General features: G+C 37.3%; 3 protein-coding genes across 5 annotated transcripts; 1 reads left to right on the forward strand and 2 right to left on the reverse strand.

The window, feature by feature from the left end:
- Positions 1-1456: 1456 nt before the first annotated feature.
- LOC109812191 (uncharacterized) lies at positions 1457-2832 on the reverse strand. The gene is made up of 2 exons (XM_083060958.1): positions 2560-2832; positions 1457-2377 (listed from the first exon to the last, which is right to left on the reverse strand). Exons 1-2 carry the CDS (start codon positions 2830-2832, stop codon positions 1457-1459), a joined length of 1194 nt encoding a protein of 397 aa, XP_082917084.1.
- An 11517-nt stretch (positions 2833-14349) lies between these two features.
- LOC109815355 (5'-3' exoribonuclease 4) lies at positions 14350-24159 on the forward strand. 3 transcript variants are annotated; one of them, XM_083059800.1, is made up of 22 exons: positions 14350-14695; positions 14872-14974; positions 15793-15869; positions 15973-16164; positions 16341-16460; positions 16555-16617; positions 16708-16836; positions 16941-17105; positions 17314-17391; positions 17614-17700; positions 17813-17893; positions 18189-18284; positions 18878-18948; positions 19905-20033; positions 20103-20179; positions 20262-20302; positions 20399-20473; positions 21101-21252; positions 21343-21450; positions 21534-21609; positions 22096-22178; positions 23024-24159. In XM_083059800.1, exons 1-22 carry the CDS (start codon positions 14489-14491, stop codon positions 23619-23621), a joined length of 2808 nt encoding a protein of 935 aa, XP_082915926.1. In that variant the 5' UTR covers positions 14350-14488; the 3' UTR covers positions 23622-24159. The 3 variants fall into 3 exon arrangements, with proteins under 3 accessions (XP_082915926.1, XP_082915927.1, XP_082915928.1); XM_083059801.1 differs by having other exon boundaries at positions 14351-14695; positions 21346-21450; XM_083059802.1 differs by lacking the exons at positions 14350-14695; positions 14872-14974; positions 15793-15869 and having other exon boundaries at positions 16023-16164; positions 16282-16460.
- A 999-nt stretch (positions 24160-25158) lies between these two features.
- Positions 25159-26476, reverse strand: LOC109789327 (putative transcription factor At5g28040). The gene has a single exon (XM_020348247.3). It carries the CDS (start codon positions 26379-26381, stop codon positions 25329-25331), a length of 1053 nt encoding a protein of 350 aa, XP_020203836.1. The 5' UTR covers positions 26382-26476; the 3' UTR covers positions 25159-25328.
- Positions 26477-27252: the final 776 nt, after the last annotated feature.

Here is a 27252-nt window from a genome sequence, read left to right on the forward strand (position 1 = left end):
ACTTGGCCAAGTTTATTGAGTAATTTTTACTACTGACTTTGGCTCAGACTTGACCAAGTTTGTTGACATTGGCTCAGACTTGGCCGAATTGAATTTATTAAGTATTAGGCTCAGACTTGGCCGAGTTGAATTTATTAAGTATTAGGCTCAGACTTGGCCGAGATTAGTTACATCAGCTCAAACTTGGCCGAGTTTAATTTAGTAATGATTAGGCTCATACTTGGCCAAATATGGTCACATCGACTCAAACTTGGCCGAGTTTTAAGTAATAATTTCACGTAATTTCTGAGACAGAAACTCTAACAGTGAAGTAAAATGAAAAGGGGAAGAACTAAGATAAGAGAAGAGAGAATGTATGATGTATATTATGAAATTGGATATTAAGTACATCTCTCCTATTTCCCAGGCATGCCTCGTTAAAACCTCTTCAGCCAAAACCCTTTCTTTTTTATTGGGAAAAAGACTGAAGTAGGAAAAAGAGTACAATACCTGGGTTTACAACATTTCAGCTATAATAAAATTTTAGATGAGTGGCATTCCAAGTTCTTGGGATAACTTTGCCACTTAACTCTATGAGTCTATATGCGCCATTTTGTAGACATTCCAAGATACGGAATGGACCTTCCCAATTGGCTGCAAATTTTCCTGCTGATATGTCTTTTCTAGCGTCTCCGACAGCTCTCCAAACGAGGTCTCCTTCTCGGAAAGATCTCGACTTAAACTTGGAATTGTATCTCCGAGATGCTCTGAGTTTGCATGCCTCTTCTTGAACTCGGGCGCACTCTCTGGCTTTATCTATGAGGTCGAGATCAGCTCTTAGGGCTTCACTATTTTGAGTTGTATCAAAAGTTAATCTTCGATGACTTGGTTCCCCGACCTCCACTAGGATCATAGCATCAGACCCATAAGTCAATCTGTATGGGGTTTCTTGAGTGGTGGTTTGTGGTGTGCAATGATATGCCCATAAAATACCAGGGAGCTCGTCCACCCATTCTCCTTTTGCCGAGCCAAGCCTTTTCCTGAGTTCTCTAAGAAGAATCTTGTTGGCAGCTTCAACTTGTCCATTTGTTTGTGGATGTTCAACCGAGGTAACTTTGTGATTGATTCCGAATTGCCCCAAAAATTGCTCAAAGTTTTTATCAACAAACTGCTTTCCATTATCAGTGGTTATAGCATGAGGTAAGCCATACCTACAAATAATCTTCTTCCACGTAAATCTTTGGATATTGGCCGCAATAATCTTGGCTAAGGCTTCAGCTTCAATCCATTTTGTGAAATAATCAATGCCAACTAATAGGAACTTTAGTTGACCTTTGGCTACTGGAAAAGGACCAAGGATATTCATCCCCCACCAGGCAAAGGGCCATGCTGACTGCATCGAATGTAAAGTTGTTGGGGGTAACTGGTGCAGATTGTCGAACTCTTGGCAGGCTTTGCATTTCTGTACATATGACTTTCAGTCTGATCTCATAGTTGGCCAGTAGTATCCAGCTCGGATAACCCTGACAGCCATGGACCGAGCTCCGGAATGCATGCCACAGATTCCGCGGTGGATCTCATCCATTACATAGTGGGCTTGATCTGTGTCTAAGCATTTGAGAAGAGGCATGGAGAAACCTCGCTTGAACAATTCACCCGCTTCAATGGTAAAGTGGCATGACTTGTTTTTAATTTTGGAAGCTTCTACCTTGCTATCTGGTAAAGTCCCATCTTTAAGATATTTCCAAATATCGGCCATCCAACCTTGCTGATATGAGTTGTTCGCAAAAATTGTTGTAACTTGGCAACTAGGGGCAGCTATTGTTTCTTGAATGATGGTCTTATGTTGGCCAGGGCGCTTAGTGCTAGCAAGTTTGGATAACAGGTCGACCCTTTCATTCTGAGCTCTTGGGATGTGCTCAATCTGGAAATCATCAAAGAAAGATGTCAGCTGAGATACCATAAGATTGTACCTTTGAAGTTGGGGTTCTTTAGTCTGATATCCTCCTCCTACTTGTTCGGTGATCAGCTTGGAATCACTGCAACATTTTAGCCTCTTTATACCAACATCTTTGGCCAGTGTTAAACCTGCCAACAGAGCCTCATATTCAGCCTGATTATTAGTAGCTTTGAAATCAAATTTTATAGCAAGTTCAAGCATCATGTCGTTTGGTCCTTCAAGAATAATGTCAGCACCGCTGCCTTTCACATTGGAAGATCCATCCACATGCAACGTCCAGATTTGTTCATCCATAGGTGGGACGGGGGTGAGTTCGGCAACAAAGTCGGCCAAACATTGGGCTTTCAGTGGTCCTCGGCTTTCGTACTTTATGCCATACTCGGAGAGCTCGACTGACCAAGTTATCATCCGCCCCGCAAGATCAGGTTTTCTGAGTATCTGCTTGATAGGGTAGTCCAACTTCACAATAATTTGATGACTTTGGAAATAGGGACGAAGTCGGCGAGATGAAACTACCAATGCCAAGACTAACTTCTCTATGGTCTGATATCTCCTCTCGGTATCTTGTAATACCCGACTGATGAAGTATATGGGAGTTTGTTTTTGTCATTCTCCTGTACCAGTGCTGCGCTAATAGCATTGTCGGCCACTGCAAGGTATAGTAGAAGATCAGCTTGGTAGGTCGGTTTGGATAAGATGGGGGGAGCTGACAAGAATTGCTTGAAGTTGGTGAAAACTTGTTCACATTGGTCACTCCAACATAATTCTTTTGGCTTTTTGAGTAGATGGAAGATAGGCTTGGCTTTTTCTGCCAGCTTTGGAATAAACCGAGATAGTGAAGCAAGTCTTCCTGCCAACCTCTGCACCTCTTTGTGGTTTTTGGGACTTCTCATACTGATCAATGCCTAACATTTGTCAGTATTTGCTTCAATTCCTCTACAAGTGATCATAAATCCCAAGAATTTGCCTCCATGAACTCCGAAAACACATTTTTCTGGGTTCAATCTCATGTTGTGCTTGCGAATTTCATTGAAAATCTCCTCCAGATCTCGGACATGGTTTTCAGGGGACTTCGTCTTGATGACCATGTCGTCAACATACACCTCGAGATTACGGCCGATCTGATTGGCGAAGACCTTATCCATGAGTCTTTGGTAGGTGGCTCTTGCATTCTTGAGTCCAAAGGGCATGACATGGTAGCAATAGTTGGCTTGTTCCATGATAAAGGCAGTGTGCTCCTCATCCAGAGGGTACATTAAAATTTGGTTATACCCGAATAGGCATCCAAAAAACTGATCATAGCATACCCTGAAGCTCCATCAACTAATCTGTCAATACTGGGAAGTGGGTAAGCGTCTTTTGGACAGACTTTATTTAGATCGGTGTAATCAACACACATACGCCATTTGCCATTTGATTTTTAACCATTACTACATTGGCTAACCAGGTGGTGTATTTGATTTCTCTGATGAACCCGACGTTCAAAAGCTTTTGCGTTTCGACCTTGACAACTTCTCTTCTTTCGCCACCAATCTTTCTTTGCTTCTGAGATATAGGTCGTGCCTCTCTATGGATAGCTAACCTATGACAAATGAAATTGGGATCTATCCCAGGCATATCTGCACTACTCCATGCAAAGAGATCAGCATTTTCAGTAAGTATTGTCATGATTTTACCTTGGACATCAGGGTCAATATGCTTGGTAATCCTGATGCATTGGTTTGGCTTCTTGCCGATTTGAAATTCAATTAACTCGTCAATAGGATTAGGCTGTTGATCATGCATATTGATTCGGGGATCCAAGTCGGTCATTTCCCTTGTACCGATGTGAGCAATGATAGAGGAAGTTGGCGCCTCAGGTTGACGATTTGGGGGTGTAATCTTCAAACTTTCAGCGTAGCATTTCCTTGCAATTTGTTGATTGGCCTTTACAGCTATTTGTTGAGGAATTCCGTTGAAGTACTTTTGTTATAATTGAAATTTCGTTTAATTCTATCAACGGTCTCAAACACGGCAAGTATACCGGCCGTTCAAGTAGTAAAAATATCGTATCCACAGGGATTAGAAGGTAAAATAAGCATTTATTGACTATTCGTGACTAAAAAATAATTCCAATTTCATAATTTTGTCATGTGAATTCAAGGTTAAGACTATTGGAATGAAAGCTGTAAATAAATATTGTTTTGTGAGTGGAAAAGGTAAGGAATGGTATTGTGGTATTGTGAGGTTGTGGGGGTCAGATTTCACCAAACGTAACACTAATGTATCCTTAATCTCTTGTTGAATTCATTGCTTAGTCAACCCATAAGTTTACTCAAACCTAATCCCTTAGAGAAAGAGCCTAGGTGCGGATATTGAATATCAATCCCTTGAGTACCCAATATCTACACCCGCATTACGGGCTAGGGTTTAAGACTACTAATGGGTCAAGCTCTATCCCTAGATACAATCACCACTAGGCATATGTTTCAGAACTAGTTTCAAAGGTTATTTTCCAATACCCATGGAACCTTAAATCATGCAAAGGGTGATCAATCCAAAGCAAGCATTAAGAATAGAAACAAACACAACAAAGAATAAAACAACATATATATATATCATTAAAACCGTAAAGATTACAATAGAGTACGTTGGTTACATCTAACCCCACAAAATGGGTGAAACCACTCAACAAAGAGGGCAAATACAAAATAGAGATGAAAGGAGGATGAAGAACCGAAGGAAAGATCCGCACACGGACGATCCCAAGCCCTGGGAATCCCTTCCGCAGCTCCTGGAGACGCCCAATGTGAGAATGGAGAGAAAGATCCCCGAAAATGGCTTCAAATACGAGCCAGGGAGATCAGATTAGGGTTCCGCGCCCGGCGCACAATTCTTCGCGCCCGGCGCACAATTCTTCGCGCCCGGCGCAAGTTCTTCCAGAGAAGTCAAGCACTCTCTGTCTCAACACAAGCCCGGTGCAATTCCTTTTGCGCCCGGCTTAATTCCTTTTGCGCCCGGCGCAATATAACTGGCAGAGATGAAATACTCTGTTTTTGTCACGCCCAGCGCAGGTTATATTGAGCCCGGCGCAGAACCTCTTCTCTGCTCCTTAGCTTCTTAGGTTTCCAATCCTAAGAGTCTTCAATCCTCAAGTCACTAGCTCAATACCTGCACAAAAAATGAGGTGTATTAAGGTATTGTTAGCTGAATTTGGGTTAGTTATATCTGCACACAAAATGAACCAAAAAGAGAACAATTATATTGCAATTAGGGATGGCAACGGGGCGGGGCGGGTACGGGTTTCATGATACCCGTCCCCGTCCCCGCAACTCAAATCCATACCCGTCCCCGTCCCCATACCCGTCGGGTATGTAAATTTTGTCCCATCCCCGTCCCCGTCGGGTATCGGGTATACCCGTACCCGTAAAAAAATAATTTAAAAAAAAAATAATTTTTTTTTAAAAAAAATATTTTTAAAAAATATTTTTAACTTATCTTTATGTCATATTACAATGATAATTGGGTTGTTTATCTATCTCATATTTTAATCAAGAGACTTGTTAATAATTAAACAACTACAAATATTTCACATCATAATAAATAACCACACATAATTAAAATCTTACAAATTAAACAACCACAAATGTTGAGTAATGTCACAAATAAACAACCACAATGTTGAGTTGAAATAAAAAAATAAACTGAAATCTCTCAAATAAAAATTGAAATTCATCTTGCAAGTGAAAAATGTTGAGTAATGTCATTAAGCTTCAGTCCACCTATCATAAGACAATTTATAAAAAATTAGAATCGAGTTATGAATGAAAATTTTAAAAATTAGAATTGAAAAATTAGATTGGAATAATAAAATTAAAATTCACTTACAACATCTATTAATTTTGCACATGTTCAGTAATTCCACTTGCATGCAATCCACCTGCATACAAAAAAAATAAACTTTAGATGTGATAAATGAAACTGAAAATTTGTAATATTAAAATATAATATACCTTCATCATCATATTCACTTTCACTGATTAAAGTAATTTTTTCTTTAGTGGCTTTAGCACCTACAAACATCAAATATTGAATATTAATTAGAATTGATACAAAATTACTAATTGACCATTAATGCTAATTTATTTTTTATTAATTTACCTAGATAGTCTGAGTTCCAAAGCCAACTTTTAGTACACATCAAAGCTTCTACGGTAGTATGATTAAGTCGACTACGATTAGGACTTAATATTTGACCGCCGGCACTAAAAGCAGATTCAGAAGCTACAGTAGTGATTGGAATGGCTAAAACATCCCTTGCAATTGCTTGAAGTATTGGATACTTTAACCCATTTGTTTTCCACCATGATAAGATATCAAAATCCGATGTAATAGGTAAATTATCTTCCTCCAAGTAATAATCCAACTCTGTTTTCATAGATGAAGTTCTAGCTTTTTTCTTTTTTGCCATGAACTTTACAAAATCACTCATGCCACTATCACCAACATTTCCCTCCTCAAATGATGAAAACCCAGAAGAAGACCCATCATTCTTCTTTGCTTGATATTCAGAAACCAAATCATAACACAATTGACGAATTCTACTAATTTCCAAATCACAATCAATGTCATACAATTTATCAAAATAATATTCAAGCAAATCCATTTTGTACCTTGGATCTAAAACAGAAGCTACTCCCATGATATCATGAATGGCACTCCAATAACTTTCAAATTTCTTTAACATTTGTTCTGCCATATTGTGAATGATTTGATTAGGAGACTTTACCCATTCATCTATTGCAAGTTTGATCTCACAAATCTTTGGGAAAAAAATGTTGGCAGTTGGATATTTGGATCCAGAAATTATTTCTGTAATATCATTAAACATTCTCAATCTCCCACAAACATCTTTTGCAAACTCCCATTGTGATTCAGTTGGCAAACAAGTGTATTGAGATTCACGCTGCTTTAATCGAAAAAATACATCCTTATAACACAAAGCAATATCAAGCATCTTAAAAGTGGAATTCCATCTTGTTGGACAATCTAAAGTTAATTTTTTGTTGAAAGGAATTCGCAACTGTTTAGCTGTTTCTTCAAATTTTTCTACCCTCTTAGGTGTTGCTGTCCAATATGCTACACTTTCTCGAATTTTTTCCACGCCTTCTTTAACAACTCCCAACCCTTCTTTCACAATCAAATTGAGGATATGTGCAGAGCAACGCATATGAAGCAAAGATCCATTATGAATTAGTCTATCTAACTGCAACTTATCCTTAATTTTCTCAACCATGCTATCATTTGTGCTACAATTATCCAAAGTAATAGTGGATAATTTTGTATCAATATTCCAATCCAACAAACAATCAATCAATACATTGCAAAGTCTATCAGCTGTGTGAGGTGCAGGAACATAAATGAACCTATATATATAATCATATTGTCATATAAAAAGATTAAAAAAAAATGCAAAACCAATTAGTAAAAAAAGCTATAAATTAAAGAAACTTTGTACCTCAAAATGATACTCTGTAAGGTCCAATTGCCATCAATATAGTGAGCTGTGATAGCCATATACCCTTTTTTTTGGTTGCTTGCAGTCCACATATCTGATGTAATTGCCACTCTTCCTTCATTTGTATCTATCAGCTTCATGACAACTTGTTTTTCATCTGCATAGATATCGAGTATCTCTTTCTTCATTGTATTTCTTGAAGGAAGTTGAAATAATGGTTGAATTGCTGCTACAAATCGTATAAACCCAATATGGTCCACTATTGAAAGTGGATATTCGTGCAATATAATCATCAATGCAAGCTCCCTCCTTGCATTTTCTTCATTATAACTACCACATGCCAATTCCTTTTTCCCACGTCCTAAAACCTTAGAAAAAAGCATTGTTTGGCCCCCCTTCCCACTTGTAGAAGCCTTCTTTAAAACACATATATCTAAATGGTGGTGCAAGTGCTTTGTTCCATTCCTCGCTTCTCCTCCAAGCAATTTGTTACAATAGTTACATTTAGCTTTATCCTTTCCATCAATTCTAATCTTTTCAAAGTGTTGCCACACAACACTTTTTAGCCTCCTATTCTCTGTTTGTGTTGTTGACTCTACTTGATCAGATGCTTCTGAAGGTGCTTGTAGTAGTTCATTCATCAATGCTTGACCAGTACCAGTAGAACCTTGACATGGAATTGGTTGTTGTAAAGATTGTGGGGTTGGTTCTTGTGAAGGTTGATCTTCATTGTTCATTTTCTCTACAAGCATGCAAGTTCACACAAAAAATGGTTAAAATACCAAAAGCAAATATAAAATACTAAAAGGCCCATTTAGTGCGTGATAATATTACATATACAATTTAGTCAGTGATAATATTACAATATACAATGAGATAAATGATTCAGACAAGATAAGAGGATGTGTGAAACTTGGTAATTCATTCAATTAGTCTCCACTCCAGTAACATAGCATTTGCATTTAACTAAACCCCATTTTAAACTTGGTTGAATTGAATTACATTCATATAATCATTCATCTGTCAAAGATAAACTATAAAAATTTAAAAAACAACTATAAAATGGAATTACATTCATATAATCTAGTGATCTGTTGGTGCACCGTAGCTTATTAGTTATTGGCTTATTCCTCGTAGGATAATTTTCTCATACACCATAGGAATATTTTAAAAATAAATATATGTATTCCATGAGCGTGTGAGCATATCAGTAATTTTCTCATACACCGTAGGAATATTTTTAAATTAAAAAATTAAAGGAACGTAAATTATATTTTATTAAATTTTCATAAATTAGAGTGAACGTAATAAGAAATTTCTGATTCCAAGTAGGTATCAGCAAGTCAAAAGTCCATTGGCATCTCATATCCATGTATGACTAATGATGGTATATATTTTATTAAATTAGGTGTTGTGTTTCATTAATTTATAATTCAATATTTAAGTAGTGATATGTACAAAAAGGTACACCGAAACAGATTTTTCTTTCCTTTGTTTTACTTCTGAATCGCATTATATTTATTAGGCATAAAGTGGATAGATAACCCTTTGCACATGAATGGCCAAGTGATGTTATTTTTGAACCTGTTGTTTTCACTTGGAAAAACCAGTTTTTGCAGGTTATAAACTGATTTTAATTGGGTTATATTCATATTAAAAACCAGTTTTAAATTCAAAACCGGTTCTGAACTGGTTTACTTCCAACCTAAATCAGTTTAAGGCTTGATCTGAACTGGTTCACCAAAAAGCAAACCTCTTCGGCAAAAGTAAAACTGGTTTGGTTTCAAACTGAACTATTTTACCAGCTTATTTTGGTTTGCTTTTCTATGCTAGTCCATGCCTGCCCTGGTAGAGTTATTAATAGCTATCAGGAAATGTTGTTAACATCTATTGTGTTTACCTTTTAGCATCTTATGATGGCTGGTTTATTTGATGCTATGCTATTTTTTATCACATGTTTTGAATAGAAACTAGATCATAGAGATGAGAGAGCAAGTGAGACAAAGAGGGGGCCTCTGAACTTAGAGAGGGAGAATGAGGGGAATCTGATTTGAGAATGCAAGCGAGGGTGGTGAAATCAATTTTGATGAACAAATCAGTAGTCCATCACATGTTTAGCAATCTGAGAACTTTGCCTTGAGACAGAGGAAACAGAACTCTCCTAACTATGAAGCTAAATCTGATACAAGACATTGAGAACCATTGCTTAACAAGAACAAACTTGAGCACACACACAAGTGATGCCAACTACCAGAAAACAGAGTTAATAAAGGATCAAGAGGCAAAGAAAAAGAAAAACGAGTTAATTTTACAAATCATATTGAATTTAAGAACAGACAACATTATGTACGTAATTTATGACAACAACATAGAAATCTCATTGTGGCACCTCAGTTGTGGTTCCCAGATCAGCCAGGTAATGGTATAAAACGCGGGGAAAAATACAAGAGGGAAGCATTGGGATTGATCAAGTAAAATATCCACTTGTAAGCTTTAATTTCAAATTTCCAATCAACATAATTACTAGAGTGTTGAGATTTATGCAAATGTAGAAAAGGAATTAAACGATCCAAAAGTGAATTAAATAAGATAAGCAAATACAGTAGTCTAAAGTCTAACCCTAGAATGAAGTTGCAGATGGAAGGTGATGTTGATAAACAGAACGCAGTTGGGGAATGAGTTGAGCACGTGTTGTAGTGAGTGTCAGGGGTCGGAATGTGACTCAGATCGTCGGATAATGCGCCCAGGTGGTCGCAGGAAGTTCTAGCAGCCACCCATCCCGATTCAGACCCATCTTCTTCACTTAAACCTAAACCTTCCTAATCCATAAACATTTATTCAGTCATATAATCAAACAAACATTTATTGAACCATATAACCAAACTTTTAAAGGTTTCTTCAAAAGTAGCCCTACGAGCTTTTCTCCACATGTTCTCAATCTGATGCAAAGCCGTCAGAGGAGTAAGTAGAAAGCTCACAAGAAGGCTGAATTTCTTGATTTTCCGCTGCGAGGGAAGGAAGAAAGAAGATTGAGTGACAGAGAGACGTACCAGTCGCTCGGAAGGAGAAAGTAGAGAGTATAGTGGCTGGTGCGGTGGCTCCTTAGCTGATGCGGTGGCTCGGAAGGAGAAAGAAGAGTGCTTGGTCAGAGGCTGAATGAGATTTGAAATTGAAACCCTAAGTTTTTGCTTGCTCTTGCTCAGCGTGGCCTAGAAGCTAGAACTGAAATGTTATTTTTTTTAAAATAATTATACGGGGACGGGTATTTAATCGGGGACGGGGATGGGGACGGGGACGGGGACGGGGACGGGGCGGGTAAGTATATACCCGTCCCCGTACCCGTACCCGATTTCTTTTATCGGGTTTTACCCGTACCCGTACCCGTACCCGGTCAAAGCGGGTATTCCCCGTCAAAGTCGGGACGGGTTCGGGTATTACCCACGGGTACGGGTTTATTTGCCATCCCTAATTGCAATGGTTCAAAGGATGAGTGGAATTTGTTCAATAAGTCTCATCCAAAAAGAGGTAAAATTGAGACTTAACACTATTATGTGTCCATCCGTGCCTGGGAACTTCATAGTTATATGAGGCGTTGACACGACTTCTCCTAATTGATTCAACGTTGGTCTCCCGATAAGAATGTTATAAGAGGTGGCAGCGTCGACCAACAAATATTTCACCAGGATTCTCCTTGAGTTTTGAGCTGTACCAAAAGAAGTTAGTAATTCAATGAAGCCACGAGTATGAACTCGCTCACCTGCGAACCCGACGAGAGGCTCGGAGTATGGTTGAATCATACTATGAGGAATGTCAAGCTTCAAGAAAGTCGGCCAATATAGAACATTGGCAGAACTACCTTGGTCAATCAACGTTTTTTGGACTTCCCAATTGGCCACCTCGACTGAGATGACCATTGGATCGTCTTGGTTCAAGCTGATACCTTCATAGTCATCATCTATGAAAATGATAGGAGGGGTTGGTGTTTCTGACTTAGATCCCGAGTTATGGCAATTGTTGACGTTTTGGACAGTGCGTAGATGTCGCTTCCTGGCCGAGTTGGAACTTCCTCCTCCTGCAAACCCTCCTGAGATAGTATGGATAACTCCACGTATGTTGTTTCCTTCTGAGGATTTATCCATATGTTGTGGATCAGCGCTGTTTGTGCTTGGTTTGCTTTCCTTGCGTGTATTTGTTTGATGATATTGACCTTGTTCAGATCGTCCTTGATAATTCTGGTATCGTCCTTGATATCGGCCAGGAAATCGGCCACGTCCCCTTCCGCGTCCTCGGAAGCCCCCACGAGAAGCTTGGCCGCGTTGGATATATTGTCCCAGGTGACCTGCCTGAATCAATTCTTCAATTTTGTCTTTGAGGCTCCAGCATTCCTCTGTGTGTCCATGATTTCTGTGGTATCGACAATGCTTGCTCTTGTCGGCATTGGCCGAGTTGTGTGCCGGGGGAGGTAAGGATATCATATCTGCATGGTTAGCTTCCTCTAAAATGTTAACTCGAGGAGCATTAAGAGGTGTATAAAAATCATACCTGGGACCTCGTGCTTGACAAGGTCTCTTAGATCTTTGATCGAAGTCGTTCTTTGGCTTCTCCTTACTGCTGGACTCGCCCCTGGTAGTGATACTGTCACGGACCGAGTTACGGAACTCAGCGTGTTCCTCCATTTGAATATACCCAGCAGCACGTGCTCTGAGTTCATCCATGCTTGCCGGTTGGTGTCGACAGAGGCTGTCAACAAAAGGCCCGGGTTTAAGTGCCATAAGCATGGAATGAAGGGCAACCTCAGGATTTAGGTTGCGGATTTTGATAGAGACGTTGGCAAAACGCTCCATGAAATGCCGTAAAGATTCGTCATCCTGTTGTCGTAGATTTGAAAGCGCGACCGATGTGATGTGATGAGGTCTACTGGTGGCGTATTGGGCGGAGAAAAGGCGCACTAAAGTGTTGAAGTTGTCAACCGATCTGGGTGGCAATTGGGTATACCAACTAAGGGCGGCACCTTTAAGGGAGGTGGGGAACACACGGCACATGATGGCGTCCTCATTTGTGTAGAGGTTGATTTGAGTGATGTATGCATCGATGTGCTCATCTGGGTCTGAGGTGCCATCATATCGCTCAATGTTTAACGGTTTCCAGGTGGGTGGAAGAGGAACTTCCATGATTCCATCGATAAAAGGATGTCGACGAACCGAGTAACGATCATCGACTGGACGACTAATATGGGTCTGCTCAGAGCGATGAGACCGAGTTGGATAGGTGGGATTTGGGGAAGAATGATGTTCCTCAGTGGAAGGGGAAACATGGCTGGCATGGTGTGGTGGTTGATGGTGTTGCCATTGAGTTCTAAAAGCAGCGTGCTTAGCACGCATTTGTTGGAGATCGGCCTCATGTTGCTTACGAAGACTTTCCATTGCTTCTGCATGTTGCTGTCGCATCAACTCTATCTGCTCAAGTAACCGTCGCAAAGTTGGGTTGTCTTCCATGTTTGATGCGCTTGAACGTAGTGGACTCGTTGCTCTATTGGTCTGACTTCGGGTTGAAACCATAAGGATGAAGGAGGAGAAAGGTTTTACCAGGCCCTCCTTCTAGCGCCAAATGTACTTACACGAATCAGGTCGTCTCCCTAACTCGAATAAGTCGTCTTGCTTGCTCAGCCTTACCAAGGTTGCATGAGGTCGATAAATAGGCTGAATTCCCTCTCTCCAGTCTCCTCGTTCTGGGGCATCTCGGATGTACCTGCAAAAAGGACTCTGACGATCAAGTTAGTTGCCTCCTCAATATCGTATATTGCTTATATTATTACCTATCGTGGTTTCCCGTGTAACCGTGGTGTAACTGCTGTATGATTATCTTCCGAGAATTCTTCTCGGTTAAGTCATGTTCAATGTTGTTAATATGCCGAGGTTGCCGAGGTGTATTACCAATCTCCTTTATTTCATGTGACACCTCAGCGTTAAACGTATACTTTAGTTTGACTAAATAATCACCTCGGTCAAGATTGTCTAATGAACTCAGTTGAGCTCGGCCTTGAGCCAGGGTAGTATAATTTTAAAATTTATATTTAAAATATTATATTATATTTTATTTAGAACTTAAATATTATATCACGTTAAATGTTAAAAATTTATAAATAACATTTTATTTTAAGATTTAATATTATAAAATTATGATATTATATTTGTTTATATTATTTTTGTATTGATAATAATAATATTATTATTATTTTATTATACCAGTTTGATCATCGTTTAATTATGATTGAAGCATTGAACACCTTAAATTAATGTCAAAACTGATTCAGTGATTGGCCCAATTTTAAAAATTGATCCACACAATATTTTAAAGATAACAAATTTATGTTTATAAAATATGTCTTTTGTTGATCAAATATTATTTTAATACAGACACAAATTAAACAGAAAAGTACTAAGTTGATGTCTGATGTCATACGAGTCTTACAATTACTAAGATAAAAGTTTTGAGCCTATTATCAACGTAGGAGGATTTAAATATATTTTAAAAATTATCTATTTTTAAAATAAATTTTTATTGTAATATAATTACCTATCATAAATTTAAAATAATTTATAATTCATTTATTTAAAAAAAATATTTTTTCAATAATTTTTTAGATATATATATATATATATTATTGTATTTCTTCATGATAAAAACATATCTGATTAATCGTGCAAACTAAAATCCCAATGTATCTTAAAAAAATTAAATCCTAGTCATGGTATTTCTATTTTTATTTATGAAGAGTGCATAAAAATCATGTTAAGAAATTAGAATGATATCTGCGTGCAAAATCTTTTATAGGGACAATTAAATTTTTCTCTTAATACATTATAGATATAGAAGAATCAAATTAATTGTCCGAACTAATACAAATTAATTTGGATAACTTGGTTTGACTATTGATGTCTGTGATCGAATGAGCACGCAACACTTGCTCCTGCATTTCAAACTCTGAGCGACACAGATCCAAAACTTTCTTCTCTCTTTCCGTCGTCTCCGAACCGAGCTGAGCCCTGACCATGGGAGTGCCGGCGTTTTACCGGTGGCTCGCGGACCGCTACCCTCTCTCCGTCGCCGATGTAGTCGAGGAAGACGCCGCCGTCGGCGACGACGGCGTCCCGTTGCCTATCGACGCGTCTAAACCTAATCCCAACGGCATGGAGTTCGACAACTTGTACTTGGACATGAACGGTATCATTCACCCTTGTTTTCACCCTGACGGCAAGGTTAGTTCATCGTTTTTTATTTTTCACTTTAAACAAACATAGCATAGCATTAAGAAGTTCCGTTTCAACTTCACGTTTGAAGTTCAGCTGCGGATTTTCTTAATTAAATTCAATTAGGCATTATATTGTTGCTAAGTAGTTTTGGTGAACTTACATTGGTATATCTTCAAATGCAGCCGGCACCTGCTACCTATGATGATGTGTTCAAATTGATATTTGATTACATTGACCATCTCTATTCATTGGTTCGTCCGAGGAAGCTTCTCTACCTTGCAATTGGTATGAGTATAAATTTGTGATGTATTTTCTCATTTCCGCTTTCATTTAACATGTTAACGTGACTAGTTGCGGAGGTCTTGGACATGTGATGTTAAATCCTAAGGTTTTTAGAGCTTGATGAGAAAATATAGAATTCACTCTAAAGAACATCGGCCAGAGATTTGGTTTCCAATACCTTTGTGTCTTTGAGGATGTCTTGTCATCTTTTGATGTACTCTTGTTCCTTAATAAATATTTATTTTCTTGCAAAACCAAACCAAGTGGAACCACATGACACAGAACTACACGAGAGTGCTTTTCTCGGAAACAACCCTAGAGTATTCCTCTCGGAAGGAGTGCTCCTTTGACTTAAATTCACTTTTTATAAATTAAGAAAACTCAATATCATGTAATAATCAAAAGATTATCTATATCTATTGACCCTATGAAGCCAAATATCCTAATAAGGTATTCCTATTCTAAGCTAGAATAAGATAATTTAAAATAGGAAAAGGCTCAAAAGCTCTAGAATGTAACTGTTTAAATAAGTGTGTAAGATTAAGGTCAAGACATTTGCTTACCATAACATGGTCAGCCACATTAGAACTCTGAGCCTGGGAAATGAAAACTTACATATAACCAATTTTCCTCAAGCTACAATCTTTCTGTCTGTCTGCAATGTTAAGAGTCTTACTTTTTAGCATTTAATTTTCAAACTGATAGTTCCCGGCTTTTGTTCTTAATTCAAATTACTTTCTCATTTCGTCTGTTTCTTTTTACGTGTACTTTTCATACCCCTTCAAATTTTTCCTCTTGTCTCCTTACTTTCAAATTTGCAGATGGTGTTGCACCAAGAGCCAAAATGAATCAGCAACGTTCTCGGCGATTCCGAGCTGCAAAAGAAGCGGCTGATGCTGTAAGAATGTTCATGTTAATACTTAATATCCTCATGCTTACAAGGGACTACTACTTTTTTTGTGATGAAGTTTGAGTTACTGTGCTTATGTGTAACATCATAGGAAGCAGAAGAGGAAAGGCTAAGGAAAGAATTTGAGAGTGAGGGAAAAATTTTGTCTTCTAAAGACAAGCCTGAGACTTCAGACTCAAATGTCATTACCCCTGGAACTCAATTTATGGCAGCACTTTCGGTGGCTCTCCAGTATTATATACAGACTAGATTGAACCACAACCCTAGTTGGCGGAATACAAAGGTGCAATTGACACTTCACCCAATTAATTCTTTATGCCACTTGATGCCTTCAAGATTGGATGATTCCTTTCTGTGGAGTAATCCCGTCTATTTTTTTCTTTATACATCTGGTTTTCAGGATACTTTGTCTCTATATATTTATTTATGGGGCTGCATTGGGTGATTAATTATTTGAAGGTTATACTTTCTGATTCAAATGTGCCTGGTGAAGGAGAACATAAAATAATGGAATACATCCGGTTACAACGCAACCTTCCTGGTTTCAATCCAAATACTCGACATTGTTTGTATGGTTTGGTGAGTTTTTGTCCTGTTTTTGAACTCTCATCTTATCTGCTTTTGTTGTCTTTATCCTTTCCTTGATTTTTGCACACTATGATCCTTAAACCAGGATGCTGATCTAATTATGCTCTCCTTAGCTACACATGAGGTTCACTTCTCGATATTGAGGGAGGTTAGTTTCCAATGTCTGAATATTTTGATGATATTGTTAGCTAATTGATTTCTATGGATTGTCTCAAATGATTACTTAATGCATGAACAGGTAATTACTTTACCTGGACAACAGGATAAGTGTTTTTTGTGCGGCCAAGTTGGCCATTTTGCAGCTGATTGTCAAGCTGAGGACTTCAATACTCCTGATGATAGCCCAATTTACAAGAAGAAATATCAGGTTGGAGAATTATAGTCCATCATGTTGATCTGAATCTTTATTTTTCTTTTGCTTTTGCTTTTTTTTCTCTCTCTTAATTTTAAACTAATTCATAATATTCACAGTTTCTAAATATCTGGGTGCTGCGTGAATATTTGCAATTTGAATTGGAGATACCAAACCCTCCTTTTGAGATTGACTTTGAACGAGTTGTGGACGATTTTGTATTTCTATGCTTCTTTGTTGGCAACGATTTTCTTCCACATATGCCAACATTAGAGATCAGGGAGGTAAGCATCTAGAATGCTCCATGTTACACTGAGCTGTATCTTGAAACAGAAAATTTGGAATTGCCATCTGCATATTGTTACTACTATATTTGGGATGTGGGAATTTAACATGATTAGGTTATAATTATGTGCTTGTGTCTCACTGCATATTTGTCTTTCTATTTATTTGTCAGTGCTATTATCTTTAATAAACTTTCTACTATTTCAGGGGGCTATAAATTTATTGATGCATGTATATAGAAAGGAATTTACTGCCATAGGTGGCTATCTTACTGACGCTGGAGAGGTATTTTTTTTTTCCTGTAATCAAACTAATTTATATAATCTTTTTTGTTTGTTAGCATGTTATAAGGTTGTAATTTGTTCTTGGACATGATGCAGTCTTCTCCGGCAATCCTATTTACTTCTTCAGTTGCTTGTTTTGTGCTTTGAATATAACTTAATTCATCAATCTGGAATTCCTTCGTTTTCAATGAGTGATGCAATGTGGGTTCTTTATATGTCGCAGGTTTTCTTAGATAGAGTGGAACGATTTATCCAGTTTATTACTGTTCATGAAGATCAAATATTTCAGAAACGAGTTCGCATACAGCTGGTATTCTGCTTTCTAACTAATTGCATGAACTGATATTCCTTAGCTATATGTTTCTTTAATTTGTTTTTATAGGTTACTTCCTGGTATGTAATTCTTGTGATTATATTTACAGCTTGCAGAAAATAATGAAGAGATGAGAGCAAGGGCAAGAGGAGAAATGCCTGGGCAGCCACGAGCCTCACTTATGGATAAGGTTCTTTATTAAGATATGTTGCCAGATTATTTTCTGCATTTTTCTTTGCTAAATATAGCATTTGTGTGTTGACTTTGTACAATATGTTTTGGAACTCCACCAGAATTTCTTTTCGGCACTGTGGAAGTATTTCTAATGGTGTTCTCAAACATGCACTAAGTGTAGAACAGAATCTAATGAAGTAACTCCAATGGTGTTCTCAAACATGAAGCTAGGCCATTGTTGGAGATTAAATCTAATAAGTGATCTAGAATTACTGACCAAATTTTAGAACTGAATGTTCTTATTTTCTCAGGTTAAATTAGGGGAGCCTGGGTACAAGGAAAGGTATTATGTTGAAAAGTTTGGTGTATCAAATGCAAAGGAGATTGATAAAATCAAGAAAGATATTGTAAGTTCTATTAATTTGTATGACCTAACACTAATTAATCTTGTAAATTTTTTGCAGTTCTTGGATAACATGATATGCTTTTATGTTCAAATCTAATACACAACACGCCTGTGTGTGATTCATTCTTTTAAATGCCAATAGTTTCCTTTTATATTCATTCTGACTCGGAATGGAAAGCATACAAAAATTTCTACTTTTTTCTTTTAAACTGATGTGGTTAGATGGTCTAGATTCTTGAACTATTTGGCACTGTACCCTCTGCCTGTGTTCCAAATGAGGAAGGGAATCTGCTTATGCCCTCTAACTGTATGTTTTCTTTGTATGGGTTTAGATCTATTGATACTGGCGTAAATCAAATTCAATGATACACCAAAGAATAGCTTTTTATTTCATAAATATTTCAGAACATAATGTTGGGCTTAAAGTAGACATTGTGTGCATTCTTAACAGTGATATATGGATTTGTTGATTCAGAATATTTTGCTTTAATGTGATAACTATCCTACTCATCCTCCTTAATTTCTCATAGCTATTGGCTAAGTATGCTTTACATTAGAATTAGAATTCAGCCCATTGTCTTTGTTGTCTTGTAGGTCTTGAAATATGTGGAAGGCCTTTGTTGGGTTTGCCGGTATTATTACCAGGGTGTCTGCTCATGGAAATGGTCAGTGATAATTTTTTATTTATTAGTTTTAGGTCATTTTTGTTTATTATTTTTTTCTGTGATTGACTTGATAAGTTGGTATGCTTACATGAATATGATATATTGTTAGTAACAACTAACAACTTTTGATGAAAACAACTACTATACTGAGGCTGAGAGCATAAAGTTATCTCACTGTTGATCTCTCAGGAAATTAAATGCAAGTACTTGTGTTATGAATGATTTCAGGAAGCATCAAAAAGGGGGAAAACCTCTACAAGTTTATTATTTAAAGGATTTACAATAGACTAACAGATTTAACTAACATAACTTGACCCAGTCAACTCAGTTACAATTTGACCCTTTCCTTTTTTCTTTCTATAATAAACCTGTAGAGGTTTCCCCCCTTTTTGATGCTCCCTGAAATTATTCCTAACAACTTGGACCTGTCATAAGGCTAGAAAGCTGTTTGTCATGATGTTTTGTCATTATTATTATTGTTTGCTTGAATTAATCCTAGGATAATGTATTAAGATGATTATTCATTTGAAAGATTATAACACTTGAAAATAATGGATTTCTTTTTTTTTTTTCTTTCATAATTGTATTTTATTAATTGGTTGTAGCTTGATGAATGTATTTGTCCATTCTCCACATCTGTTCTTCTTTTGGCAAAATTTCCAGGTCCCACATCTTTCTACTCTCTGAACTTCAATGCTACTCCTCTGGACTTATAGTTTCATTAAACTCTGTTTTTGTCCCAAAGATGATAGCTGGCAGGACCTTATCATTGTGATTTTAAAAACAATTTAATTAAACATAATATAGACTGGATGCCTTGATGAGTCTGATCTGCTTTTAGATAATTGACGTGAATTGCTAAGAGTGTTCCTTTTGTTTTAGGTGAATTATCACCCATGAGTCCATGACTACCTTTCAATGAATCTGCTTACTATTTACTTTTATTGTTTCTTCAGGTATTACCCATATCATTATGCTCCATTTGCTTCTGATCTTAAAGATCTACCTGATCTGGAAATAAATTTCTCCCCTGGCGAGCCATTTAAACCATTTGATCAGCTCATGGGCACCCTACCCGCTTCAAGGTTTCTTCATTAACGTGGTTTAATTATCATATCATGCTTTCTATTCAACTTACTTATTTCTTGTTACAGTTCAAGTGCACTGCCTAAAAAATATGGGGATTTGATGACTGATCCTTCATCACCTATTTTTCACTTCTACCCTGCTGGTGAGATAATTTGACTATTAATTATTTATTCTGTTATGTTTTACATATTCTTGTGTTCTGATATTACAATGATACCTGACAGATTTTGAGATTGATATGAATGGCAAACGATTTGCATGGCAGGTATTGTATTATAGTGTTTTTACAAATTAGGAATGCTTTAGAATGAAGTGGGAGTTGAAGGTTTTTTTTTTAACCACTTCTTGGGGTACTTTTCAGGGTGTTGCCAAGCTGCCATTTGTTGATGAGAAGAAATTGCTTGCTGCCACAAGAAAGCTTGAAGATACATTAACGGTATGGAATTTGTGTGTGTAGAAATATTGGGTGGGTGGGTGGGTGGGGGGGGGGGGGGGGGCGGGCTTGTTAGTATTCATATGATTTATTGACTAATAGTACTAGTTTCATGGTCCAAAGTTGTTGGTTGTTGAATTGCATGAAAAAGTAAACTGTAAAATTAAACCTTGTAGTTCTTCTTGAATCCACTAGGAAAATTTTCATTTTTAAGATTATGCAGTAACTAGAAAATGCAACCACTAATTATCAGAGTTGTGTCTCTCCATAGATTTTTTATTTATTCTACAATTACTATCAAAATAAGATCAGAGTTACATAAAATGTGTGTCCAGCAGTTTAGCAGGAGGAAATGCAGCTGCAACTCTTGAAGTAGGAATTGTCAAGTGTTGATTGGCTGTAGCGTTTTAAATAGATAAAATTTGTCGGTGTTAATTAGCCTCATCTGTTCTATTTTTGATACCCAATTGTTGGAAGATTTTGCTTTTGATCTTTACTTCAATAGATATTTCAAACAGGAACATAGCTGATATGTTTTTTGTCAGAGTTGATCATGATTTATTGCAAAAGAATTGACAGCTATTTCTTATTTGTATCTTTAGTGCTTAATTTCAGTTTTGTTATATGCAGGAGGAACAACAACTTCGGAATAGTGTGATGCTTGATTTGCTATATGTCAATCATTCACATGATTTGGCTTCACATATCTTATCCTATTACCATGTTTGTAGTCAATTACCCCTGCATGAAAGAGGTGTTTGGCCAATTGACACAAATGCTAGGTTGGTGAATCTCTTAATGATCATAACTCATCATTCATGAATTTTGGTAGCTATTTAATTGGCTCATGCTTGTTTTGTTACTTTTGTTAGTAGTGGTGGGATGATTGGATATCTTTGGTTATGTGAAAGAAATGTTTTCAGCACTGTTGTATCTTCACCCATCAGCGGATTGCCGGATATTGAATGTAACCAAGTCTTGTAAGTTTTTTCCTCTACAACTTCACCTACAGAATGTTTTAATCCTCTGTAGAGAACTCATCTTGGGTGTTTTTTAATTTCAGAAATATTACATTTCTTAATCCTTGTAGACATGATCATATCCCAAAACCTCCAGATGGTGTAGTAATGCCCCAAAAGGTTTGTATACTCTGATTGAGCTCTTTGCATCTGACTTGAAAGGTTAATTAGTTCATCCAGCTGATGGAGCTACAATACATGACTGTTTATTTATTCATAGAAGCACATTCTTGTGCAAATAACTATTAACTAGGGTCAGATAATCGGCATTTAATTAGATGGTGAGACATGTTAGGAATAATAACAGTAAATATACTTGGGAAACAGTTAATGCATTTAGTGTTCATGGATGTTGGTGTCTAGGGAGTCTGTTTCACTCAAGATTATCCTAGGAAATAGTCTCCACTAAAAGCTTATATATGTAGTGCATAACCAATGCACTAAATTTTACTGAACAATAAAGCATTCCCATTGTTTAAATTCTTTACAAAATATTTGGTTCTCTCTCTCTTCCTCCCCCTATAATTTAAACTATACCTGCTGTTTCCTTATTGGTTCTATTATAAAGTCTAACAGACCACACTTTCATGTTGCTTTTGTTTGCAGGTATTAAGAGCCATTGATATTAAACCTCTTCCTGTGCTATGGCATGAGGACAATGTTGGTCAGCGACAGCAAGCAAGAGAAAGGTGAGAATCTATTTGTATGAGGATGTCAGGTTGCTGTGATATAATTTTCATGTTCTTGCTGGCTGGAATTCAAACATACAATATTGCAAATTGATGGGGTTATGTTTAATGTTCCAAAGGTTATCATATTCTTAACTGCCAAATTAATTCTTGTATCATAAATTATATTGAATTGTAAGATCCAGAAACAATTAAAAATAGCTTGAAATTCATCTTATTAAATGATGTAATTGTGCTGAACCTTAATGTAATATTTTTAATAATTTACAAAACATGTTAACCACAAGTTGACTAAAATTGTGTCCCATTATCAACCTATATAGAAGCTAATATATAAAAACCTGTAATACATAACAAGTGATTGAGTGAACTCGTGAGTCATACTTCAAAAGAATGAGTGAGTGAGTGATTGTGTGAAAGTCCATACCTCAAAAGAATGAAAACAGAGCAATTGATAAATAAATAGAGTGCATTCATTAGTGCTCTTCAGGTCTTTTTCCTTTAAAAATTTAAGCATATTTAATTTTTCAACTTCTTTGATGAGAATTCATGAAAGAAAAACAAAAAAGAACAAAAACTAACGAATCACTGAATCATGTGAATCAAATTGGTGATATGGAATTGCAGCTCGTTGTCCTGTATTCACAAATTTCCGAGAAGCAACTATCAGTATTTGCTTCAAGGAATATACTTGTGTGGAAAGTCTAGAAAGATCAATGTTGTGGAAGTTGAAAAGTTCTTGAAGGCTTTCAAGCCAAGCATATAATTTTCTTGATGCTTGAAACCTGATATTTATTATATTTGAGAGACTTGCCTTACCTTTCTGTATGTGATGCATCCAACAGGCCACAAGTACATGGAGCAATAGCCGGATCTCAACTAGGAGAAGCAGCTCATCGACTTGTTAAGAACACCCTCAACATTAAATCAAATGATACATCCCATGGATTGCCGGAGCAACCTCCAGGTCATTATACAATGAACAGGCTTCAATCAGCTGGATATGAAAAATATTATAGTGAGAAAACAAGTGGTTATTATGGACAATATAATCACCATCGCGCAATGACTAGACCTAGATATGGTGGACAGAATGAAAGACAGAATTTTAAGATTCAAGATAGGCTACAGCATCAAGAACAGTTCCACAATGTGAAAACTGAGTTTTCTTCTTTAACATTAAAGGAAGGAGAGAGACTTAGGTCATCGAGTTCGAGACTTCCAAATTCCAGACCAATAACCAATTTACAACCTGTGTTTGTAAAGAAAGTGGGTCCTTCGCTACCACCTCCAAAGTGGATAACTAAAGCACCACCTATGAATGGGATGCATACTAGGCATCAAGAAGCTGCATTGGGGGCAGCAGCTCGTGATAAGCAGACAAAAAAGGTTTACCAAGTTAAAACACGTCAGCCAGATACACCAGAACACGGGAAACAATAGTGGTGGTTGTGGAATTTATCTGAGGTGCCTTTTCTTCTAGCTGCCCGCCCCTGAAATTGCAGTTATGCGCTCTCTTTATGGTCAACCTAGTTCAGTAATCGATTGTAGGGGTGCACTGATTTGATTGCAATTCGACGCCATAGTGCCATTGGCAGAGCAATGCTGTTCACTGTTCAATGTTTATTTGACTCTAATGTGAAGTATAGACGTGTTGTCGCTGTGTATTGAATAGACATGAGACCTCACTGATAGTTGTCCAGGATTTGGAGAGGTGCAAGAACTAGCCAGATATTCGCTAACTTGTAGTATTTCAAGTTTCAAAGAAATAGTCATGGAACCGGTATATAGATTGGTGGAAAACTTGCGAGTTGTAAAACACAAGTTACGGGCTAGGAATCAGTACAAGTGTTGTTTTGTTCCATGGTATGGAACCTTGTTAGTGTTGTGTATTTAAAATCCTGTAGGGCTTACTAGATTTGTATAACAATTAATTTGTACATACCTGATATGAATACAATTTGATTTGTTTATTGGGAAATGTAGGATATTTGTTTGGGATTTTCATGTCCGGCATCTCTATGCGGCATGGGATATTGAAACTATTACATGGAGCGAGCTGCTATAGTGACCGACAATTCCGCTCAGCTATATTTGGTGAGGGGTCCAATCTCTATTGAATCGATCAAAGGGTAAAATCAATTTTGACCCAACAATCCTGTATTAAAATAAAAATCGTAGAAAACAAAAAAGATTTTGCGTTTGACGTTGACACAGTTCAGACCGAGCTAGTATTTCAGAATAAGTTGAATAAATAGATGGGTAATGTAGTTTATTCTGAAATTATTTCAAGGAAAGAAATTATAAGCAGCAATTTTTTATTTCCTTGTTTTAACACTTACAAGTGCGTCGAGTTTGCATATTTTTATATATTTTGTTTCCCTTGCATTCTTTTTGCCACGTGACCGGCGAATTGGCATTGTCATTATTATATTCAGGAATTTCGAATGTGGAAGTTGAACCAGTATGATCGCACGTACGCAGAAATGCAGATGATATCGGATAGACTAATAATTAAATAATTGGAAAAGTAGTGCACACTTCAACAGTTCCACTTTACCGGAATTATCTAGTGATGGCAATAAACCAGCCGGAGGGGGAAAAGGAAAAAACTGTCTACAGAAACTGCTCTTTAACTTTCGGTGCTTCCAGTATGTGCAAATCCGCAAATGATCCCACAGATGGCTGAATACCAATGAAAAAGAGCTTAAAAAAGTATGACATGAATCACCCAAAAGAAGTCTCTGGATCTAGAATATGCCATTGCATACCCAATCCAACCAAAACACCAGAGCTCAGAAATTACAAACCCCAAAGCCCCGCGAGGTACTACGTGTAATATAACAAAAGGAGCAACTCCTTTCATAAGACAACTCACTCTCAATTGCATACTTTACAAATCTTGTGCCAATTCCCTGATTCTATATGTACATGTGAATTGTTAATTAGCAAACAAGAAAAATTTACAGAAGACAAAATATAAACAAGAACATTTTATTCAACATCTGCTGTATGCAATAATCAAAACCTAAACTAATAAAAATGATAAAAAGTAGCCTATCAAACCATTGATGGATCAATAATTAGCAAGTAAATGTAAATCCTTATAAAGTAAAACACCTATAAACTTAGTTTTATATTGGGTCATTCTCATCCTCCTCCAGAAGATCGCAACTCCTCGAGAGCAACCTTGATCTCATCCTGCATCAATTCCAAACGCTTTGAATAAACTTCCATCTCCAAAATATGTTGCCTCCTCCACTTCTCATCCATCGCCATTTCCCCAATCCCCAAATTCAATAAAATCAAAGGCATTGGCAAGGGATTCAATGCTCCAACTCCAAACCCTCTTACCAATCCCACGAACTCCTTCAGCACCGGCGTCAAACAACTCCTTACCGTCTCTTCGATCACAACCTGTACGTTATTCCTACTATCACAACTTTCATTATCTTTATTGTTATTGTTATTATTTCCAATACAATTATTACCCCTATCGTTCAACTCGCGCTTCTCCGGTCGAGGCCGCGACCGCTTCCGCGACAGCGGCGTCTTCACGGAATGACCGAAATTAGGGTTAGGGTTGATTTCGTCGTCGTCTTCGGGAGCGGCGACTGGAGCGGTGTTGCTCCAGATCCTCCGCGAGATTTCGAAGGTGGCTCTGTCGTGAGGGCTCTTGAAGGAGAACTCCTTGCCGGAGCCGAGTTTGCCGACGACGTTGCGATACTTCTTCTTCAGCCTGCGGAGCTTCTCCACGAGCTGGTTCTTGTTGAAACCGAGTTGAAGCTTCGACTTGATCTGGTCGTAGAACAACGCGGTGTCGTTGTGGTGAGAGGATCCTCGCTGCGCCGTGTACTCCAGAAACCCCTGCAGAAGCCCGATCTCGTCCTCGTCCGTCCACAGACGCTGGAACAGCCGCCGAGAATCGTCCAGCGCCTTCTTCTCCTCGACTTGCTCTGTCCGCTGTCGTTTCGGCGAGGAATCGTCGGCGGAGGTCGGAATTGACGCGGTGTCGAGGGCTTGGGAGGCGGCGGAAAGGGGCGCGGCGGCGAGGACGGAGGGAGGGGGCTCGGTTTCGTCGTCGTCGGGCTCGCCTAAAACGTCGTCGTCTTCGTCGTCCTCCTCTTCTTCCTCTTGAGTCTCGTCCTCGTCGTCGTCGAGATCTTCTTCGGGGAAAACGGCGTCGTTTAGATCGGATGCCATGGGAATTGAGTAGGCGAAGGGCGTAGGGAGTGTTTTCTTTCACGGGATTTGTTGGAGTCACTTCACTCGGTGCCAATAACATTAACAATAAGAATAAGAATGAGAATCTGGGAGGTGGATTATTAATTTATTAGGTAGTGGACCCACCGAGTTGCCTTGCCCCACATCATTTTCTTTATTCATTAATTTAATAACCTTTAGTCAACTTTTTTATTAAAATGTCGATTCAATATTTTTAAATATATTCTTTATACAGTAAAATTATTAATTTTTTAAATCATAATTTGAATAGTAATTAAACATTAAAGTAAAATTTTCTACACTAATATATTATCATCTATTTTGATTTGATTTTAGTCTTGTTATTTTCTTTTTAGTTTCATCAATATGTAAAAATAAACAATTATTTCATAAAATATTGTTGTATAATTGATAAAAATATATAGTAAACTTGGAATTAAAATATATAGATAAGAATTTATAATTAATTATAGACAAATTATAATTAGTTAAAATACATAATTTGTAGGCAACATCCTAATTTTTTTTATTATCTCGATTAGATGTTTTCAAAATTATCTTCTCTTTTGAATGTGCACTTCATATACCATCATTGCCACTAATTAAAAAAATTTCTATTAACCATTTCAAATAAGTATTTATTTTATTTTATTTATATACTCAATCTTTTTAATTATATTTCTTTCATTTTATCATTTTTTTCTATATATCTAAATTAATTTAAATGATTTTTAAATATCAATATTTATTTATTTAATTTAGTAAAAAAAATGATTGCTAAGATTTTCTCTATGTCAAGGAATACTAAGAAGCTGTTAGAGCCTCTAGATGGAGAGGGAGACACTGATCG

The sequence above is a fragment of the Cajanus cajan genome, chromosome 7 (genome assembly GCF_000230855.2).
Source record: "Cajanus cajan strain Asha chromosome 7, NIPB_CcT2T_4, whole genome shotgun sequence".
NCBI lineage: Eukaryota > Viridiplantae > Streptophyta > Magnoliopsida > Fabales > Fabaceae > Cajanus > Cajanus cajan.

Coding starts and splice junctions, on each gene's coding strand:
- LOC109812191 (XM_083060958.1), bottom strand. CDS start 2,832: ATGAGAAGTCCCAAAAACCACAAAGAGGTGCAGAGGTTGGCAGGAAGA. Junction 2,378..2,559: donor ATGCTATTAGCGCAGCACTG/GTACAGGAGAAT, acceptor CCTATCAAGCAG/ATACTCAGAAAACCTGATCT.
- LOC109815355 (XM_083059800.1), top strand. CDS start 14,489: ATGGGAGTGCCGGCGTTTTACCGGTGGCTCGCGGACCGCTACCCTCTC. Junction 16,618..16,707: donor ACTTCTCGATATTGAGGGAG/GTTAGTTTCCAA, acceptor ATGCATGAACAG/GTAATTACTTTACCTGGACA. Junction 17,392..17,613: donor ATCTTACTGACGCTGGAGAG/GTATTTTTTTTT, acceptor TATATGTCGCAG/GTTTTCTTAGATAGAGTGGA.
- LOC109789327 (XM_020348247.3), bottom strand. CDS start 26,381: ATGGCATCCGATCTAAACGACGCCGTTTTCCCCGAAGAAGATCTCGAC.